Consider the following 23561-nt stretch of genomic DNA (forward strand, 5'->3'; position numbering starts at 1 on the left):
ACAAAGAGCAATGAAAATCGCAGTCAAAGTACACCAAGGTCCGCTGATTCACCCAGTAGAAGAATTATGCTGCTAGCCCTCCTAGTTTTTGAGTTACACAACGTTTTGTAACTCCAAAAAAAGGCGTTTTACGCCTCACCGCGATCTAATTCTGACAGTTCATCTTCCCGTTTTCTAAACCACTGCTCTGCTTCCCAGTGGCGCAGCTGGTAATGACATCGGTCGGCAGGCCGAAGATCGTCGGTTCAACTCCACCTTGGTCATCGTTTTTTTCCCCCCTACAAATTAATGCACTATCACAGACAAGTAATTGATATTGTTTATTCATTACAATTCTGCAAACTTTTATGATTTTAGCAGCTTTCCTAATGGAAATCTGTCCTTCTCTCAGTCTTCAAACTCTGAAAATGAAGCCGTTTCTTCTCTCGTCATCTCTCGGCGACGGAGGTACAAAGAACGGCACTTTTCGCCTGTCACCGCGATCTATTTCTGATTGCTAATGTCTTAGTTTTTCAGCCGCCCGCCCCCCTTCCCAGGTGGCGCAATCAGTAATGACTCGGCTCTGCAGCTCAAAGGTCGTGGGTTCAGGCCCACCTTGGTCAACATTTCTTTTTCACTACAAATTTATACACTATCACAGACCTGTAATTTATATTGCTATTTTTTTTTCACTATAAATGAGTAGTGCAAAAACATACTATGTCTGCAACATCACAGTATATCTGTTATGTTATAGTATTACTACTAAATCACATTATTTCTGCCAGAGGCTGACTGTTACTAAGTGCATCAGTGTACATAGGTCATCTCTTGTGTTGGAGTGCCCTCTTGTGGCGCCTTTTGGGTAGTGCCTTAGTAAACGTGAACACTGCAAAGAAGTGGTATCAGACTGGTTTGTAGTGGAGGAATTTGTTGCCAGTTTCTTTCATCTTTAATCCGTATTCATGTTGTAATGTAGTAACTTTTGTGGCACAAATATCACAATATGGCAGAAATACTATGTTTTGGCACACATACTTGGATTTGGTATACTTTAGCTTCTTCACCCCTTTTCAGCAAAATTTTCATTTTTTCACCCTTTTTCAGCACAAATTTCACTATATAGCATTTCTGCTAAATCATACTATTTCTGCTATTTTATGAGATTTGTGCTAAATACAGAATTTCTGCTAAATCATACTATTTCTGCTATTTTATAAGATTTGTGCTAAATAGAGCATTTCAGCTAAATCATACTATTTTTACTTTTTTATGAGATTTGTGCTAATTACAGCATTTCTGCGAAATCATACTTTTTCTGCTATTTTATGAGATTTGTGCTAAATACAGCAGTTCTGCTCAATCATACTATTTCTGCTATTTCATGAGATTTGTGCTAAATACAGCATTTCTGCAAAATCATACTTTTTCTGCTTTTTTATGAGATTTGTGCTAAATAGAGCATTTCTGCTAAATCATACTTTTTCTGCTATTTTATGAGATTTGTGCTAAATACAGCATTTCTGCTAAATCATACTTTTTCTGCTATTTTATAGGACTTGTACTTAATAGAGTATTTTTGCTTAATTATACTATTTCTGCCATTTTATAGTATTTGTGCTAAAACATAGTATTTCTACTAAATGCAGTATTTCTGGGTAATCATAGTATTTCTATATATTTCTGCCAGCTCCCCAGGGAGTTAATCCTCTGTGAGGACTATAATATTCAAATTCACATATCAGGGCCTGCATGACTTCCCAACCAGCCAATCATATCTGAGGCCTGACACATTGAACCACTTTTTTCTCTCGTCATAACTTTTTGTTGGATTTCCACAGAGACCTGAAAATTTCCATGCATGTTCACCAAAGCCTGCTGTCTCTTACGGTGAAAGAATGATATCGATACTCCAAATAGATTTAGAGTTAGAAAGTGTTGTTTGAGGGCAGGTCAAGGCAGTTTTTGCTTCACCTCTACTCAGTTATGGTGCATTACAGTCAAATATCTTTAATAATTCATATTTTAATGATAAATTGTCAACACGTGAAGATTCCCCCATCTCTTCTGAACAAAACGGTGTAAGAATGACCGTTCTAGCCCCTACGGTTAGGAAATAATGGCCATTTGTTTGAGGGGATTCCTGACTGTGAGAAATAGACAGCACAAATCCAGTCTGTCTCTGTGCTGCATGTGTGTAAAAACAGGTGCACCTGTTTTGGCGGGAAAAAGCACAGAGCCTCTCTGATTGGTGGATTCAAATTTAGCAGCTCCCAGGCTGCTGGATTGACCTAGAAACTTGATTTTCTCTCTCTCTCTCTGTGTGTGTGTGTGTGTGTGTGTGTGTGTGTGTGTCACAGAGAGAGAGAGAGAGCAAAATGGACAGCTGAACAAATGCTGAACATGCTTAGGGTCCCTCAAATGTAATTTGTGCTAAATACAGCATTTCTGCTAAATCATACTTTTTCTGCTATTTTATGAGATTTGTCCTGAATAGAGCATTTCTGCTAAATCATACTTTTTCTGCTATTTTATGAGATTTGTGATAAATACAGCATTTCTGCTAAATCATACTTTCTCTGCTATTTTATGAGATTTGTGATAAATACAGCATTTCTGCTAAATCATACTTTTTCTGCTATTTTATGAGATTTGTGCTGAATAGAGCATTTCTGCTAAATCATACTTTTTCTGCTATTGTAGGAGATTTGTGCTAAATACAGCATTTCTGCTAAATCATACCTTTTTCTGCTATTTTATGAGATTTGTGCTAAATAGAGCATTTCTGCCAAGTATAATCTTTCCTCTAAGATATTAAAGTTGTGCTAAGTTACTACATTTTAGCAAAGTTCCTTTGCTTCTGCAAAGTTTCTTTGCTTCTGCAAAGTTTTTACAATTTCTGCAACTTTTCAGCTTTTTCAGCTAGTTTCAGCAGACAGCTTCAGCGTTCCAGCATCCACACTGCATTTTCGCAGGAAATGCAAATTTTTCTAGTTATTATTATTATTATGTGTGCCTATGCCAAGAGGCACACATATTACTATTCGTCGGATTTATTATGTGTGCCTATGCCAAGAGGCACACATATTACTATTCCTCGGATTTATTATTATTATTATTATTATTATTATTATTATTATTATGTGTGCCTATGCCAAGAGGCACACATATTACTATTCGTCGGATTTATTATTCTTATTATTATTATTATTATGTGTGCCTATGCCAAGAGGCACACATATTACTATTCGTCGGATTTATTATGTGTGCCTATGACAAGAGGCACACATATTACTATTCCTCGGATTTATTATTCTTATTATTATTTTCCTTTTTCCGCCTGAAATTTTGCAGCGAATCTCGCCCCGCAGTTTTGAGAAAAGCTTCATATATGTTACCTCATTTTGTGCGGCCGGATCTGGAATGGTGTGCTATGACTTTTGGTCTTTATGAATTTTATAGTTTTTTAAATATTAATATTTTAGTGAAAATTTTCCCGCGCTCCTCTGCCGAACAGTTTTGACATTAGGGTTACATATGTTAGATCATTTTGTGCGGCTGGAGCTGGACTATTATGTCATGACTTTTGGTGTTCATGACTTTTATAGTTTTTTAAATATTAATATTTTAGTGCAAATTTAGGCCAATTCATCTTTTGGCGCCAAATAAACAGACTTCATTTGTGGTGTGTTGGCTCTCTCTAGTGGTATGCCGGGAGTGGTACAGCCTGTGTACCCTTGTTTGGATTACCGTAATGATGACAATTTCAACGGTGCGCACAGCGTCGCTGCTTTCAGGAGCCATTGGAATTTTTAAGGTTGCGCAAATCATTCAAAAGTTACGGTAATGCTTGGTGGAAAACTCAATATCCCACAATTCATAGCACGCCTCTACAGAGTGAACAATGGCGGCCACCACTTCGTTTTATATGTCTTTTATTCTTGTTTCTAGGTCACAAAATAAGCTTTTAAGATATTTTCAGGCGAGAATGTAGGTGTGTAAACTTCAAATATCTGCTTGTTTTATCAAGACATCCCATATTTAGCGACAGTGCTCTGACTACGTCGGTCCTGCCTGACAGCTAGCCGGCTACCTAGCTAGCTGCCGCACTTGGCTGCAAATGGATAGCGAGGGGACTCTCTCTGTCGTTTCACCTCCCCGGTCTCTTCCAAATGCTCGCATAGAATCGGAGTTACAGCTGGATGTGGAAAAAATAACTGAGTTGTTTGGTGGTGGAGCTACAACAGAGGGCAGCTACCCACCGGTGTGTGACAGAAAGGACATGCCGCCAACGAGACATATGAGGCCGGGCAGGCGATTGCTAACGCGGTGGTCAATCATGGATCAGGGAAAGCGAAGGCAGGAGCGTGAGGTGAACTGAATTTCAGGTAAGAAGTTATGACCTGCACTCTATTTGGGTCAGATATAAACCGAGTTTAGGTGTAGTTTATTTTCGTTGTGCTGACTTTTTCAATCACTTACAATAACTTGTACTGCGTGCTAGCTAGCACGAGGGAGTTTGTATACAGCTGTGTGCGCGCTAAGTTACCGATGTTACCGATGTTGAACTTTATGACAGCCTCCCCTGTCATTCTCTCGCCTGTTGAAACTTCAGTCATGAAACTGATCAATGATCGGCTTTTCTCTCTTGTTTGTTTATCGCGCTAAACAACAGCAGCATGTTTAAGCTTGATCACCTGTTGTTAGAATTCATTTGCTTTTAATTTCTAGTATCAGCTGATGTTTGCTGCAGCCACAGCTGTAAAAACGGCTGTTCCAAACCAGATGTCCTTACTGAATCATCAGAGCTGAACAGGTGATGGAGAAACAGGTTTACCCTTAGGTGACATGAATGAGTTGAAGGGAAGTTATGAACTGTTTCTGAGAGACAAATATACACCAAGCTCCTTTTTTTGTGTAGCTGACAGCTGGTAACTGTGCAGGGGCGGATCTAGCAAAGCTTTTGCCAGGGGGGCCAGGTAAGGCATTAACAGAGAAAGGTGGACACAAAGATATACTTTTCTTTCTTACTCTCATATAAAATATTTAGCTTTTATTAAATAGTTATCTGAATCTTACAACCAAAGTTTGTATAATAATACACAAGATTGGCTGTAGACCATTGTTCATCATTCAGAACACTGTGTAAAAATAACAAAAACCAAAAAGTGAATGCAAAAGTGCATAAATATTTATTTTACGTGTTTCATGTGTGTGTCGGGGCGTGGTCTGCAGTGCCGCTGCAGGGGAGGTGGACCCACCTGAGCGGCACCTGCAATCACGCCTCTCGGGCGTAGTCTGTGCTCTGTCGGCTGTTTTTTGGGTGTGTGTCGGGCTGTGAGTTGAAAAGCTACAGCCGGCTGTTTGGGTACACCAACCATGTGTGAAAAGTGGTCCATAACGTAATGCTTCAAAGCGTGTTCATGCAAACATTGTCGTATCTGCCGTGGTACAATGGGACTTCTGCTCATGAACCTGTGTGCACAGCGTCTGCAAATCGGCGCTGTACGAAGTCACTTCATCTTTACCCAAAACTGTAAGCTGTCATCTGTGAGGCGCGAGCGGTGTTTGTTTTTACCATAGTTCATGGTGGAGAATGGCTGCTCTGCTGAGTTTTGCTCTCTGTAGCTGTATGAATGGCAAACTACACTGATTACCAGCGGCATAGGCACACATAAAATTTCTTCTGAAATTTTCCCTTTCTAGTTATTGTGTGGATGCCCTTAAAGGGCTTCCACACTATTGAGTTCCTGTTTCTCTTTATTGTGTGGATGCCTTCAAAGGCATCCACACTATTGAGTTCCTGTTTCTCTTTATTCTTTAGTATTCTTAAAGTTGCTTCCGTACGTTTTTCGGCACTTAACTACTCCCTCAGTTTTCAGCCGATTTTCTCAGTTCAAACTCTAAACTGTTCTGCTCTTTCTGCTAACGACTGCTATGACTTTTGGTGTTTATTACTATTATACTTTTTAAAATATTACACTTTTTTCCTTTAATTTGTCCCATTGAAATGAATGGAAAACTTCCACAATTCTGCTAAAACTTGCTTGGTTTTGAAACTTAATTGCTTCCTCATACTTTCACCTAGAAACTCCATTCAAACTTTAAAATGTTCTCAGATTATTGGGCTATTCCTGTGTGATTCAGCTTTTTCAGATCTTCTACCGTTTTAATTTTATACCTCTTTAAGTTTTCAGTTGCAAAATTGTGATTTTTCAGAAAATACATGCGTTGCTATGGTTGCTATGCAATTAACTCAGAGTGAGTGCTGGTCTGTTCTGAATTTTCGCTTCATGTCCGAACAACTTCTTGCTACTTGCTCAATTTCCACTGAACCCCCACAAATTATACATCAAAACGTAGGTATTTTTGCTGGCTTTCAGACAATGTTACTATCTTTATTGTGAGAGTTACCGTTTTTTCGCAATTTGCCTCGGAGTGACACAAGGTCTGACAAAGCCCCATTCAAAGTCTATACGGAGGTTTTGAAATTCAGAGCTGAAATTCTGTAACGGGAGGCATTTTTAAATCGCCATATCTCATTAACAAAGCAAAGTTAGGACATGAGGCTTGTGCCAATATATCTTCAGACACTCCTGACACTCACAGTGGAAGCAGTTTTTACATTCATCTTACCGTTGAGCCATAAATTACGTTTGTTTGAGGGGTGGAAATCTGTCCTCCTCTCAGTTCTCACACTCTGAAAATGAAGCCGTTTCTTCTCTCGTCATATCTCCGCGACGGAGGTACAAAGAGCTATGAAAAACGCAGTCAAAATACACCAAAGTCCGCTGATTCACCCAGTACAAGAATTATGCTGCTAGCCCTCCTAGTTTTTGAGTTACACGACGTTTTGTAACTCCAAAAAACGGCGCTTTTCGCCGCTCACCGCGATCTATTTTCTGACTGCCCAAATGTCTGTCTTTCAGCTGCTCGCAATCAGTAATGACACGGCTCTGCACCTCAAAGGTCCTGGGTTCAATCCCACCTTGCTTCAACATTTGTTTTTTCACTACAAATTTATACACTATCACAGACCTGTCATTTATATTGATCATTTATTACATTTCTGCAAAGTTTTATCATTTTAGCAGCTTTTCTAATATGGACCGAAATACATACAAGTACCCAGCCTAATGAAGCACACAGAGGCAGTAGCTCTGATTGGTGAATTTGAGCAGAATCAGGTTGTTCTTTCATTTCATTTCTTTATTTATTTCACACATGGTTCATCGTGTTTCTTTTTCTACATACAGAACCTTCTGCCTCTTTTCAGCAGAAATTCTGCCTCTTTTCAGCAGAAATTCTGCTCATTCACCTCTTTTCAGCGCAACGTTCTGCTTCTTTGCCGCTTTTCTGCAGAAATTCTGCTGATTCATCTCTTTTCTGCAAAATTTTCAGCCTTTTCACCTTTTTCAATGCTTTCATCTTTTTCAAATCATAGAGTTCAAATCAAAATATAGTATTTTTACCAAAGCATTGTATTTGTACGAAGTACAGTATTTCTGCCAAATCATAGAATTACTGCAATTTCATAGTATTTTGAGGAATCCCTTTTGTTATAGTATTACTTCTAAGTCATAGTATTTCTGCTTTGTCATAGTATTTGTACTGAAACATAGTATTTCTGCCAAATCATAGTATTACTGCTATTTCATAGTATTTGAGTGAAATTACAGTGTTTCTGCAAAAACATTGTATTTCTGCTACTGTATTTCCGCTGTTTTACGTAGTGGCAAAGTAGGAGGCTGACTGTTACTAAGTGCATCAGTGTACATAGGTCATCTCTTGTGTTGGAGTGCCCTCTTGTGGCGCCTTTTGGGTAGTGCCTTAGTAAACGTGAACACTGCAAAGTAGTGGTATCAGACTGGTTTGTAGCGGAGGAATTTGTTGCCAGTTTCTTTCATCTTTAATCCGTATTCATGTTGTAATGTAGTAGTACCACAATATGGAAGTTTTGGCAGAAATACTTTGATTTGGTATACTTTAGCTTCTTCACCCCTTTTCAGGAAAATTTTCATTTTTTCACCCCTTTTCAGCACAAATTCCAGCTTTTTTGCCTGTTTTCAGAAAAAAAACTCTTTTCAGCAGAAACTCTGCTGATTCATCTCTTTTCAGTGCAAGTTTCTGCTTCTTTGCCTCTTTTCTGCAGAAATTCTGCTGATTCACCTCTTTTCTGCAAAATTTTCAGCCTTTTCACCTCTTATCAGCACAATTCTCAGCAGCTTCTGCTCATTCCACCATAATTGTCAGTCTCTCCATCTCTTTCCTTGTGAGAGTGAGTTTGGCACAGTGTGATGATTCTCTGCCTTGAGCCCAGGAGGGCCAGGTTCGAATCCTGCTCAGGGGGACTTTTTTTTTCCACCACCATACAACTTTTTGCAACTTTTCATCTTTTTCAGCTTTTCAGCAGACAGCTTCAGCGTTAAGGCATCCACACAGCATTTTCGCAGGAAATGCAAACTTTTTCTAGTTATTCTTCAGTTTCCGCCTGAAATTTTGCAGCGAATCTCGCCTCGCAGTTTTGAGACAAGCTTCATATATGTTACCTCATTTTGTGCGGCTGGATCAGGAATGGTGTGCTATGACTTTTGGTGTTTATGACTATTATAGTTTTTTAAATATTAATATTTTAGTGAAAATTTTCCCGCGCTTCTCTGCCAAACAGTTTAGATCATTTTGTGCGGCTGGAGCTGGACTAGTATGGTATACACTTTTGGTGTTTATGACTTTTATAGTTTTTTAAATATTAATATTTTAGTGCAAATTTAGAAAGATTCTTCTTTTGGCGCCATAGAAACAGACTTCATTTGTGGTGTGTTGGCTCCATCTTTTGGTCCCACTGATACAAATTTCAAACTTCATTTGTGGTGTGTTGGCTCTCTCTAGTGGTATGCCGGGAGTAGTACGGCCTGTCTACCCTTATTTGGATTACCGTAATGATGACAATATCAACGGTGCGCACAGCGTCGCTGCTTTCAGGAGCCATTGGAATTTTTAAGGTTGCGCAAATCATTCAAAAGTTACGGTAATGCTTGGTGGAAAACTCAATATCCCACAATTCATAGCACGCCTCTGCCGCGTCAAACAATGGCGGCCATCACTTAGTTTTTATTTTCCTCTTAATACTGTTTCTAGGTCACAAAATAAACTTTTAAGATATTTTCAGGCGAGAATATAGGTGTGTAAACTTCAAATATCTGCTCATTTTGTCAAAACATCCCATATTAGCGACAATGTTCTGACGATGTCGTTTCTGCTTGAGGCTAGCTGGCTAGTGTGGCTAGCGCGGCTTTGCTAACAAGCTACAGCCGGCCTGGATGACAGTGAGAGCGGCTTACTCTGGTTTCACACCCGGTCCTTCGTAAAGTCTCGTGGTCACAGCTGGACTTATTTTAAATAAATAAATGATTTATTTATTTATTCATTTTAGTAACGGTATAAACAGTGAAAGGTGGTGGATTGGCCAGATGTAAACTTCAAATATGTGCTCGTGTTACCAAGACATCCCATATTAGCTCTGATGGTTTCGGTGCCTGCAAAGAGCTACACAGCTAGCTAGCTAACTGGCTGTCTTTTTGACTCAGGGTCATAGCTGGACTTATTTTTCGTTTTTATGAGCCGATGAGGGTTTTTTTTTAGTAACGGTACAAACAGTGAAAGGCGATGGATTGTCCAGATGCTGGTCGATGTGGAAAAAATAACTGAGTTGTTTGGTGGTCGCTGACGCGGAGCTACAACCGAGGGCAGCTATCCACCGGTGTGTGTCAGACAGAGCATGCAGGGAACGAGGCGGCGAGGCGACCGCCGATCAACCGGTGGTAGATCGTGGATCAGGGAAACCGAAGGCAGGAGAAGCAGGCGGCTGCCGGTCAGAGCGTGAGGTGAACTGAATTTCAGGTAAGAAGTTATGAACTGCACTCTATTTGGGTCAGATATAAACCGAGTTTAGGTGTAGTTTGGTGGAAACCAGGAGATGACCTTACCGAATCATCAGAGCTGAACTGGTGATGGAGAAACAGGTTTACCTTTTTTTTAGGTGACATGAATGAGTTGAAGGGAAGTTATGAACTATTTCTGAGAGAAATAAACACCAAGCTCCTTTTTTATTTAGCTGACAGCTGGTAACTGTGCAGGGGCGGATCTAGCAAAGCTTTTGCCAGGGGGCCAGGTAGGGCATCTTACAACCAAAGTTTGTATAATAATACACAAGATTGGCTGTAGACCATTGTTAATCATTCAGAACACTGTGTAAAAATAACAAAAAACAAAAAGTGAATGCAAAAGTGCATAAATATTTATTTTACGTGATTGATGTGTGTGGCGGGGCGTGGTCTGCAGTGCCGCTGCAGGGGAGGTGGACCCACCTGAGCGGCATCTGCAATCACGCCTCTCTGGCGTAGTCTGTGCTCTCTCGGCTGTTTTTTGGGTGTGTGTCAGGCTGTGAGTTGAAAAGCTACAGCCGGCTGTGTGGGTACACCAACTATGTGTGAAAAGTGGTCCATAACGTAATGCTTCAAAGCGTGTTCATGCAAACATTGTCGGGTCTGCCGTGGTACAATGGGACTTCTGCTCATGAAACTATGTGCACAGCGTCTGCAAATCGGGGCTGTACAAAGTCACTTCATCTTTACCCAAAATTGTAAGCTGTCATCTGTGAGGCGCGAGCGGTGTTTGTTTTTACCATAGTTCATGGTGGAGAATGGCTGCTCTGCTGAGTTTTGCTCTCTGTAGCTGTATGAATGGCAAACTACACTGTTTACCAGCGGCATAGGCACACTTAAAATTTCTTCTGAAATTTTCGCTTTCTAGTTTATGTTATACTTTGTTATTGCTACAGAAGAATATTTATTTTATTATTTTACATTTACAATTTTTTTCCCCGGGGACCCTGTGACACCCCATTGAAGAGCCATAGGCTGGATCTCTTAAGGATCTCTTAAGATCTCACTGTTGGGTTTGTAAGGCCAGGTTACTCCTAAATTTCTATCCTGTTCTAAGAGAAGATATAAAACAAAGTTCTAAGCTAATCGACCTGTGTGTTCTCCTTTTTAAAAAAAAAAAAAAAAAAAGAATCGATAAGAGAATCGATAAAGAATCGAATCGTTAAACAGAATCGAAAATGGAATCGGAATCGTGAAAATCTTATCAATACCCATCCCTATAGGACACACACTTCACAGCAATCACCATAGCTATTCTACTTTAGAAACAGGTACAGGTAGGAATGGAGGCTACAATGCTACTGCTTTTGTTGGCTGTTGAAAATCAAACATTGGCCGTTTGATTGGGATCAGCATACACTCTGATTTACCATTCTTCTGGATTCTTCACTGTTGGCCTACTGTTAACATGCTGTCTTTGCAGATGCTTGGAAAGAGTCCACGTTGAATCAGCAGCAGTGGATAGTTTTTTTTAACCTGTAGTTTGCATTTTACTGTCATGTTCTTGTGTTTTCATGCAGCAATAATAAAAGCTCTTTCAAATCGTAACTCATCAATATTTATAGACTACTTCAAGATCTCCCTCCTCCCTGCACAAACTGAATCCAGCTGATCGTAGTCTATGTGAAGAAAAGGGGCATGTTTTTTTTTCCTTACACTATATGGACACAGTCTAAGGAGCTTGAAAAGAAAGATGGCCGGACTTCTTTAAGTTTCTCTCATTTGAAAAGCTTCTTCAGTTCCCAGATTTAAGCACTATTGGGAGCATCCCCGAGGGGCATGGACCCCCTTTTGATCCTCTACCTTAGTAACTGTAATATGATTTCTAAATTTACAGATGAGAAATCATCTCAAATGTGGCCATACTTCTTGATCTTGCATTTCCACAATTACAGATTCACATGGTACAAATCTGAGTTTTTTTGTTTGGGCCTTGTCCTTGATGATTATCATGCACATCGTAGCCAAATAAATAGGAACAAAACAAACAAAAGGTGTGAACAGACAGATTAACAGAAAAGGAGGATTTGATAATGGAGGAGACACCAGCTGAGTTTATGCACATATTCAGGTAGAAGGAGCTGACAGGTCACAGGGACAACCGTTCTATTTGAGTTCTATGTGTTTGGCAAATGAAATTACGAACCTACGAGGTCCAATCACATCAATGCAAGTCCAGCGACACACATACACATGCGCACACACGTACAGACGCACACTCACAAAACAAAAAAATAAACAGAAAATGAAAAGTGAATGCACAGCCTGAATAGTAGTTTGAGGCTTAGACTATCCAGATCATGTTTGTTTGTGGATCAATACACACCATGGCTCCTCTCCTAATCCTCCTGTCACTGACATCCTGCCTGTGTGAGGCTGCACTCATATCTAAACATACACATACATTCACTTCCAATTTGTGACACAGAAACTGCAGTTTTGATTAGATTAGTTTGTAGTTTTTCTGTAACACTAAAACAATAAATGAAAACTCTTGAGTATTATTTGTGTTGTAAATCACTGGAGATAACCCAGCAAAGAGTCACATAAAGGCTGTGTGTTTGAGCTGAGGTTTAAGCATCAAACACATGCTCTTTTACTCACTTACTGCTCATCAAATAAACGAACCAATTTAGATAAATTGCTGTAATCAAATCGAAGCTGGAGCAACCTGAGGTTGCACAGACTTAAAAAGCTGGAAAGAGATAAATTTACTCTATACAGTAATGTGTACACACTGGTTTGAGAAAGTATCTCCCCATTCAAACATGAATGGCCTATCATACCAAAGCACTGAAAGTCCAAAACCTTCATTTAGTTTTGTTGAGCCATTCAAAAATAGACTTGCTTATGTCCTTTACATTATTGTCCTGCTACTTAACCAAAGTGTGCTTGAGCATCAGGGTACAAACTGATGGTTGGACATCCTATTTTCTGGTAGAGAGCATAATTTGTGGTTCCATCACTTATGACTAGTTGTCCAGGTCAAAAGCAGCAAAGCAGCCCTGGACCATAACACTATCACCAACGTGTTTGATTCTTGGTATGACAAGAATCAAACACGTTGATTCGTGAAATGCTGTGTTAGCTTTAGGTTATATTTAGATGATATCGTGATTAAACAGACCTGGCAGTAATTAGCCCTGGGTGCTGGCAAGTGAAATTGAACATGTAGTTAATCATATTATACTAGTAATATTGTACTGCAGTTGTAAATGGAAGTTATCACAGTATAGTGGTGCAGGAGATGAGCCTTTCTGCTAGTTGAAGAGTCTTCCACAATATTTTCATTTTTTTATTGTTCATTTATTTATTTTGATTCACTTATTAATATATTGATATTTAGTGTCTCTGGATCGATGCAATATCACCATGCAAAATATCACAATACTGCGCCATATCAATTTTTCTCACTCACCTCTATTGCACAAGCAACCTTACCTCAAACGATACAGTCTGACTTGGACTGAGTACAATTGCTCTCCGCGAGGTTGTCAAAGGTTTGAAAATGATTGCTGTCTAATTTATAAATACAGATTGCCAACATGTTGTCATCAGTCTGAATGAGTCTTTTTGATTTGAGGCGACTCGCCTCAACTGGCTGCCAGCTAATTGCACTCTGGTGATATTGCTTTAGAATTGGAAGGTTGCAGAGCACAAATGTAAGAGTTTTATTCAAATTTCTGTTAAATGTAAACATCTAGAGATATTTGATTCTTGATGATTTATGACAGTTAATTGCTTTACAATCAGAAAAAGATTTCATTTAATAGCCATCTTGACACCATTTAATCGCAGGCTAATGGACTGAAGACATAGTGTACATTTTCATTTTCACTGCTATGCTGATGACACCCAGCTCTATCTATCTATGAAGCCAGATAACACACACCAATTAGTTAAACTGCAAGAATGTATCAAAGACATAAAGACCTGGATGGCCGCTAACTTTCTGCTCCTTAATTCAGATAAAACTGAGGTTATTGTACTTGGCCCTGAAAATCTTAGAAATATGGTATCTAACCAGATTCTTACTCTGGGTGGCATTACCTTGGCCTCCAGTAACACTGTGAGGAACCTTGGAGTCATTTTTGACCAGGATATGTCCTTCAATGCACATATAAAACAAATATGTAGGACTGCTTTCTTCCATTTGCACAACATCTCTAAAATTAGAGAGAGCATATTTCTCCTGTATTGGCTTCCCTTCATTGGCTTCCTGTTAAATTCAGAATTGAATTCAAAATCCTGCTCCTCACATACAAGGTCTTAAATAATCAGGCCCCATCTTAGCTTAATGACCTTGTAGTATCGTATCACCCCATTAGAGCACTTCGCTCTCACACTGCAGGCCTACTTGTTGTTCCTACAGTATTTAAAAGTAGAATAGGAGGGAGAGCCTTCAGTTTTCAGCCCCCTCTTTTATGGAACCAGCTTCCAGTTTGGATTCGGCAGACAGACACTATCTCTACTTTTAAGATTAGGCTTAAAACTTTCCTTTTTGCTAAAGCATATAGTTAGGGCTGGATCAGGTGACCCTGAATCCTCCCTTAGTTATGCTGCAATAGGCATAGGCTGCTGGAGGACTCCATGATGCATTGGGTTTTTCCTTTTCAGTCACCTTTTTCACACACTATGTGTTAATAGATCTCTCTGCATTGAATCGTACTCGTTATTAATCTCTGTATCTCTTGCACAGCATGTCTTTTATCCTGTTTTCCTTCTCTCACCCCAACCGGTCGCAGCAGATGGCCCCGCCTCTCCCTGAGCCTGGTTCTGCCGGAGGTTTCTTCCTGTTAAAAGGGAGTTTTTCTTTCCCACTGTTGCCAAAGTGCTAACTCATAGGGGGTCATATGATTGTTGGGTTTTTCTCTGTATGTATTACTGTAGGGTCTACCTTACAATATAAAGCACCTTGAGGCGACTGTTGTTGTGATTTGGTGCTGTATAAATAAAACTGAACTGAATTGAATTGAATTGAAAGCAGTCTGACTCCGTCTTACGGCAACATTTATGGTAAGTTTTAGTAACAGTGTTGGTATGCTTGACAATCTCCCTGTGTAGCAAATAAAATAACATAAATCAAATAACTTTATCTTATTAGATAAAACAGATAATGAAAGATAATTATGAGGGCATAATTCACTGTTGAAAAAATGTGACAAATTGCAGTGTATCGTATTGCAGTACTTAACATATTTCAAAATATTAAAAATCCAAATAACACTGTATCATGAGCAAAGTATTGTGACAATATCATATTGTAGAGTTTCTGGCCATTCCCACCTATATCCAGCATGGACAGCTAGGGAACAATAAAGAGTAGGTGGCGATTGTAAACGAGGTAACAATAGCACATACCCAAGGTTGAGGTGTTTCAGCTTCTGAAGGCTGCTGATCTGAGTAGGAAGCTCTTCAATCTGGTTGTTGAACATGTTTAGAACTTCCAGGTTCTTCAGTTCTGAGATGTTAGCAGGGACAGCTGGAAAACACCAACACAGGGAAAATAAATGATAAGTATATCCAGCATACTGGGAACATTAGCACAAAAACACACTTCTCCTGGACGTCTGAAAATATTGATAGTGTGGTATCACACAGGTACCATCTCTACAGCGATGATACCATCAGCAACTCGGGCCTTGTTCCGAGACAACTGACTTTTTAACTAACCCTACACACCCACCATTTACCAGGTTGTTTACAACAAAAACATACATACTGTGACAAGAACATCGCCTTCCCAACTCTGATCACCAGTTCATCATCATCAACTTGATTAAACACTGTGTTGACCAACCTTGATATAAGATTGAAGAGTATAAACGAGGCAGTTTTACTCTTCCCTACTATTTACAGTTCTACTGATGATCGGTGGACTGGACATTTGAACACAGACAAGTTAGAAGAAAAGAGTAAACCAACTAGGCCCTGACATGAATGCTGCCAGGAGGATGAGTGTTAAAGAGGTGAGGTCTGGGCATACTGATAGGCTTCATAGGACTTGCGCGTGAACGTGTGTGTGTGTATTTTTAACCTGCTAGTTGAAATGTGCAATATCTACTTTCTACATTTTAAAAATAATTGAAGATAAATCTGTGGAATTCAGATCAAGCCTTCCACAAAAACAACATTAATACGAAACACAAAGTCTGTGTCTGTAAGGTAAATATTGTTTCAGTCCAATTTAAGATTATATGTGGTCAAAAGAGTTCGTAAGAAATTATATATGAAGGAATTACCACTGTTTGTTAGATTGACCACATATAAGTAGCTTATCTTAAAGGTATGCCCGTCTTGGGCTACGGTGGGCTAAAGACTGGGGTGGAATTGTGGGACTGGGTGGGGATGGTAGGTTCTTGGTTCAGCCTTTGCTCCCTGGTCTCTCGCTGGGTGGGATTGGACTTCACCTTTCTTGCTTCTTTTAATGCACAGCATTAGCCTAGCACAAGCTCACCTATCAGATTTATAATAAGTGTATTAACTATAGTTGTTAGGAGCAGATTGGGATGATGGTGGGATGCTGCCCCACACAACACAGGACCCGAAGATGTTCAGGGCGATTCAGAACAGCATTCGGGACAGATTATCTCCTTGGTAAATTCCACACTTGATGATGACTTGTGCAATCGGCTTTATGCTGGGCTCCAGTGTTTTTCGCCACATCCTCATCGATTTTCTGATGAAAGCTGTTAGGGTCCTGAGTCATAGGCCTTTGTATAGACAATCTAGGTGGTGCACAGGTTGGTCAGTGTGGTATTGCAGTCTTGAGTGATTACTCTGTCTACTAAGAAATTGCGCATCACAAGCTCACCCCTCTGGTGAATCTTCCAATTCCCTTCTGGGCCCTGCTCATGTATTGAGTCATGTGCCTGCTCATCTTAGCTGCTGTGAGGCCTGAGGTCACTAGTTGGATGGGACCGCTCCCTTTTGGGAATCCTTCAGGATCAGGACTGTCTGGCCTTCTGTTAGCCATTGCAGGTGCGTCTCATTCATTAGCAGCTCATTCGTTTGTACTGCCAGACGGCCATATCTTCTTTAGCCAGTAGGTGTGAATGATGCCTTTGCTTTATATCATGAAGTGTGCCAGTGCCCTACGCTGAAAAACAGGCCGACACCATTATGTTCCCACCTCCAAACTTTACTGTTGGTATGGTGTTTATGGGGTGATATGCAGTGCCTTTTGACCACCGAACATGGTGTTTATTATGGCATCCAAAAAATTCAATTTTGGTCTTATCTGACCAGACTATATTCTCCTTGCTTATCTAAATATTGTTGAGCAAATTTTAAACGCGTTTCAATATGCTTTTCCATCAACAATGTCGTCTTGCATGGTAAGCATGCATACAGTTTAGATATTCTTCTGTAACCAATGCGATCAGTAAGGTCTTGAGAGAGCTCTCATTGGTTTTACCCATCATGAGATGTTTCTTGTGTGACACCCGTTTATAGGCCATCAGTTTGGACTGTACCAGCTGATATTAATTTGCACTAAGTGGCAGGATTGCGTTCTAATTACTGATGGTTTTCAGCTGGTGTCATGACTTTCCATGCCTTTTTGCGCCCCCCTTTCTTCATGTGTGCAATACTTTCTCCCTGTGTCATTTCTTGATTTGACACATAATTTATGGACATCTATGGTTTGATTTCTATGCATGTGTAGATTAGATGGAATTTTAATGTCAATAGCCCAATTAGAAACATATTTAGTGACGTAATCAATACTTATTTTCCGTGCTGCGTGTATATCTTTTTATTATGTCCTCTACACTGCTGTGGGGAAGAAATGTAAACCATATAATAACTAATTATTTCTTAAATGAAAGATATACTGTACATTCTTTGGCATTATTAGATCACCTTATTTTAGTTTTTTTAACTCATAAGCTAGTGTTTTACATGACCTGAAGACATACAAACTGAAAAAACACAAGACCCGCGTGAAAGTGTGAGTATATGCGAGTGAAGGAGGACTCGGCAGTCTTGCAAACCACATATTAGTGCTTGTGATAATATGACAGCAAACAGTAAGGTGTGTGTAAGTGTCAGTGAAGTCTCTTCTCATTCCTCCTGTGGGCCACTAACAGGACCTCAATCAATGAAATACCACAACCTCCTAACCATGTGAACAAACCTACAGTATTTATGAGGCTTTTTGTACAATATATGATATTGATTTCCATATAGGCTCTTTGGATGGTTGGAGAGCTACTGTATTATTAGTTTGCATGTTCGTGTATTTGAACAAGAAAACCTTTTCAGCCATGCTTAAAAACACCGATATAAAGAAACATTTGGTGCAGCAGGTCTTCAATACCTTCTTTACGCCAGTAGTATTCATCATTTATCATTTAAATGGTCTGAAAAATCACGACACAGAAAGATCAGGTGTGAGAATGGGATAGACTCAAACGTATAGAACAATATAAACCAGAATCCTGAAAAGAAAACATTTCTGTTAGGAGACAGTCACCGTTTCATTGGAGTTCTAAGGTAATATGATCCAATATAATAGTACAAACAGTATAGACTGTCAAGTTTTTAAGACAAGTGTTAAGACAGAGGATCATCTTTCCTCTATTATTATAATACAGTCTTTACTTTGCAATAAAAGCCACCTTGACATGACTTCTGTTGTGAATGGGTGCTACATAGAAATAAACTGAAGTGAACAGTGTAATCATTTGCAAACAAAGTAATTATAGTATTACAATTATAACAGTACATTTATATTATAGTACTGCACTGTACTGTAACTGTTAGAGTAAAAAGTATTTCCGAAGTGCTGTGAAACAGAGCAAAGAAATTTTTCACACAGCTTCACCAAACATCCTAGTTTTATTTTGGATGCTTACATGATTTTACTCGTTTTAAAAAGAAACAAAATTCACCAGCAGCAATGCATTGTCTCCAGATTCAGTTTTGCTGCTGACTGCTTGAGGTGTTTCTTCAAAGTGACCAAAAGATGCGCTTCCAGTATCTTTCTCCAGGTCATCTTTAGCATATTTGAGTCTATATCACAAGTAGAGTTTTTATTGGTCCGTAGCCTCCTAGCCCATGATGTGCAAAGTCTAGTGATTGTCTTCTATGAAACTACAATTCACAACTTAGCCAAGTCATTCATTTGTATCTTTTGGGACTTTTAGAAACATCTCTCACTAGTTTTTGAAATGTTTTGCTTACAGCTCAAGCCTTTGCTGAAGTTTTTATAATGTGTATAAATTGGAAGCCAACTCTCAGTTTTACCTTGATTTTACAAGCTTTGAGCTAAGGCATATCACTGCACAGCAGTGGTTTGTGCTATGGCTCAATAAAAAGGTCAGTTTTTTTAGGCGACTAATAATATTGATCCTGGTCTTATTTTCTCTGAAATAATTCAGTTATTGTGTGCAAATAGGAATGCTTAGAAACTCTATGGTGAAAATCCCTTGATCTGTTAACCTAGGAAACCTTTGTAACACACCAGACACACACACATCCTACTTCTTCATGTAGTTTTACATTTAGTGTATATTTCTCATAATTAGCTTTTATGAAAAATGTAAATTATCATTTTATAAACATAACATCAATCAGCAAGACACAATAACCAAAACCCAAGATGTAGTTTCATAACAGTATAAAAACAGCTTAGTGAATGTGTGTAGTGAGCCTGTGATGACCTCTGCTGGTGCAAAATACAATCACATGACTTCAATGCCATTAGATATTACAAAGTAGTCCCCTCCAGTTCCCTATTTATGACATAAACGGTGTCTTTGTTTCAGGTGTTAAACATCCTGCAGATCAAGTGTATTTATGTATGTATGGGGATTTTATGCAAACAGCTCTTAGAACAGAGCTAGTTAAACAAGGATGGGAAATGATAAATCAATATGAACCACTACAAGTAGTCCAGTGGAACTCCTTTATATGTCTACACCATCTGAAGCTCCAACCAGGGTTTACCGTTTACTCAATATACAGCAACATGACCTTGCTTCAAATTCATGCCATACTTCACTTGCCCAGTGATGCTATCTAACAGGACTGAGAGATGGGCTCCTATCTCTGTCTGGCAGATAATGTTATACCAGGAAGGGTGGATTGGTTCAGGGCACCATCAATTTATTTACAGTTGTGGTCAAAAGTTTGCAAAAACTCATCACTATATTCATGCCCAGTATATGTAATCTTTTGACCGCAACTGTATTTATAAACTACAAGTCTTCAATCTGTTACTGCTTGTCCTGTTGCACAAATGAATAGAATGCCTTTATTGTCATTATACAGATGTACAATGGGATACAAATGAGTTCAAATCCCAGCTTTAGTGATGAAAAGAGAACAGTATGAATGTGCAGACTGGGCCTACCACTGACATAACAGGATATTATGGTTAGTTGATGCTGTCCAGATGTTTGACTTGAATAGGACTTTTTATTGATTCTAATATGCCACTGCTTTCCTTTTAACATCGCCTGCAGGCTATTTATTTTACAATATGCTTTACTTTAGATTTTTTTTCTTTAAAAAACAAAAACCAAAACCAAAACAGTTACATCAAGCCTGACAATAGTTAAAATGATGGCAAGCTTCACAGGGTTGTTTGATGTTAAACAGCTTAATATCTGAGAGAGCAGAGAAAGAAATAAGAAGTTACCTGTGAGCTTGTTGTGGCTGAGGACCAGCTGAGTGACATTAGACAGGGTGACTGAAACGACAAGGAATATCAAGTCAACAAAGCAGTAACAGATGACAAGGTATAAGTGTGTGTTATATTGATGCACTGTTACCACCAACACAGAATACAAGTAGTAAATATATAATACATTGTATAACCAGGAGTCAAAGTTGGAACAATGTGGAATGAGGTTGAGCTAATAAGCAGTTAAATCTGACAGGCAGTTAATGTTACCGAGTTCATTTTTCATGGGCTGCAGTGTCAGGAGCCTGCATGTTGATACAAAGTCTTTCCATGGGCCCGCATGTATGTATTCTTGCTCTCACGGTACTTTTGCATCTAGCCACTTGTAGGTAAATGTTTATATTATACATGCATTCATTCTCTTCTGCTTATCCTGTTCGTGTGGAGTGAGGGGCGTGAGGGGTTCTGCAGCCTCTCCCAGCTGTCATGGGATCACTGACTCTCACACCTAGGGCCCATTTAGAATCATCAGTTAACTTAATCCCACTAACTGCATGTCTTTGTACTGTGGGAGGAAGCTGGAGAACCCGGAGAGAACCAATGCAGAACATATGAAAAGTTATTGCTGAAGCAAAACAGAGTTATGTATAAGAACTCGGTGCAAAAAGTAAGGGAACATTTGTTTGGCCAATTTCTTTGCTGTAACAATTCTTTTTGGCAATAAATGTCAGGATATCATTAGAGAGCCTGTTTATTCCATAATTTCCTTCAGGATTAATAAAGTATTTCTGATTCTGATTATTTGCCCTTAAATGGTGCCATATTTGAGCAACAAAGTAGAGTATGAGTATGTGGTTTCTGCCCATGTAAAACTTCCAAATCTTCTACTACTGATACTTCTGCTAATTGGACTGAATGATTTAAGTCTGTAGAAAACTTACATACTGAAAACTTAATGATCTATTCATTTAACAAACGGCCTCAGCAGCATGAGGAAGAACCATACACAGCCAAAACAGCCTGCCCCGTCCTCCTCGTTCATCTCCAAGAAGCGTTATTACAACAAACACCTGACCAAAAAATAATTTCGTTACTACTTATTTTAAGTGAATATATAATTCTGTTTTGGCCAGTAACAACAGCTTTTCACATCACATTATAGTCACTGTACAACGGTACACACGCTTTAAACATGACGCTATTAGAATACCAAAGTTGGAAGTAGCGGTCGCAGATGGCTTTCAACAATGTATATTAGTCAGGAGTGGGAACACCAAGCAGTCTTCTCTGTGTGTGAAACTTCTGTGTTATTTCTAGGGTTCTTTGACTGTTACGTTAGCAGGCTTAAGAAAGTTTCGAGGTTAAATGGAAGACGGTCTTTTTCTTACATAGTCCTGGGATGTCGACCATGTTCGAAATACCCCTATCGCACATCTCCACCTCCGGAAGGTTCTTATCTCGAGACTCCTCCACAATCTTCTTCAAAGACTTGGACATATTTTCCTGAAAATCCAAAAGATACAGACGTGTTTAGAAAACTCGTAATCTGTAGCTACACTGCAACGCTAAAAGGGGAAGCTCCGCCTCTTCACAATTCTTCTATTTAGCAACGCAAAAAACGGAAGACAGTTGTGTTGATACGAGATGGGCTTACCGTTAAGAAAAGACCGACAAAAAATTTAACAAAAAGGAATTTTAGATTTTTAAAATCCTGACACAGCCGTCGCTACAAGCTCACGCCCTACCGGAAGTTTATGTGAGAACTACCATTCCATACTAGGACATTTCCTGTTCCTAGACGCGGTCAGCCACACCTCGGCTTCAGTGCAGCGGTGAACAATGTTGTTAGCAACATTGTTTAACCTCCTAGGACCTGCCGTCCACATATGTGGACATCACATTTTGGGTTATTTAGGGCAAAATACTAAATTTTGCTCAACAATGGCCTGATATCCACTTACGAGGACATTATACTGCTACTGTTCTATCGAAATTTTAAACGAATATTCTCATATGTGGCTCTCATTTTTCTTAGAAACAAAAATCAGGTAAAAAAAAAAATAAAATAAAAATCTGGTGATTCTTTGTTTTTACATTCATCAGGTCCCAATATGCCCAGATATCAAAGAGAAAATAAAAATGCATGCCGTGGAAGAGTTCGGGTCTTAGGAGGCTAAAGTTTAAAAATAGTTTAAAAAAAAAATGATACTGGATACTACTACCGTTATAACTACTATTATTATTAGTTAATAATAGTTATATACAGGTCTCCCTTGTAAATGAGACATCGAGTCTCTGGGACTACCTGTAGAAATAAAGATAATATAATTACCAGTTTGTACTAGCAAAAATTTAAAAAAGTAAGCTAAAAATTGATATTTTCTATTTAATTCGATTTTATTTCACATTTGTTATTATTCTCCCATTTTGTTTTATTTTTCCATGTATGTTTCTTGTTTGTTTTCCATTTATTTATTGAAGAAGAAATCGCTAATAGATTTCTTTTTATTAAGATGGGACAAATTAATTTGACATCACTCCTATAAGGCATCTAGAGGAAACAGGCCAAAGGAGGCATGCAAGAGGAGCTATAATCAAGGATTTGCAGATGTGCAGATTTTGCAGATTTTTTTTTTTTTTTTTTTTTACCTGAAAATACATAAAGCTTGGACATAAAGCTTCATTTGTCAGTTTTTTGAGAAGGTCAGATATTCTGCCCTTTCCTGTTTCTGTGTGGTTAAAAAGGTATTATATTGTCACATTGTGCTCTGTTGTGAATTCATACTGGGAAAATAGGAGCAAACACAATCAATATTAATATTTTGGATATAATATTAACAGAGATTTGCTCTTTCAGAAATCGTCCATTTGGATTTGGTACATGTTGTCATTTCTGATTTATTTTGAGGAATAATTTGTATTTTGCATATGAGAAGCTCGAGGTTAAATAAACTATCGGGCCCCTACCTGTACCACATTCCACACCAGCAGGTGGGGGTAATGTGCCG

General features: G+C 38.9%; 1 protein-coding gene across 1 annotated transcript in view; it reads right to left on the reverse strand.

The window, feature by feature from the left end:
• The window catches only part of rsu1 (Ras suppressor protein 1), a 71413-nt gene extending 49110 nt beyond the window's left edge, over positions 1–22303 (reverse strand). Inside the window, exons 1-4 of the mRNA XM_063483505.1 lie at positions 22208–22303; positions 21942–22056; positions 20569–20619; positions 15285–15405 (exon numbers count right to left, since the gene is read on the reverse strand). Of these exons, the coding sequence (XP_063339575.1) occupies positions 15285–15405; positions 20569–20619; positions 21942–22050 (281 nt within the window). The 5' untranslated portion in view covers positions 22051–22056; positions 22208–22303. The remainder of the gene's footprint in view (positions 1–15284; positions 15406–20568; positions 20620–21941; positions 22057–22207) is intronic.
• Positions 22304–23561: the final 1258 nt, after the last annotated feature.

This window comes from Pelmatolapia mariae, linkage group LG9 (genome assembly GCF_036321145.2).
Source record: "Pelmatolapia mariae isolate MD_Pm_ZW linkage group LG9, Pm_UMD_F_2, whole genome shotgun sequence".
NCBI lineage: Eukaryota > Metazoa > Chordata > Actinopteri > Cichliformes > Cichlidae > Pelmatolapia > Pelmatolapia mariae.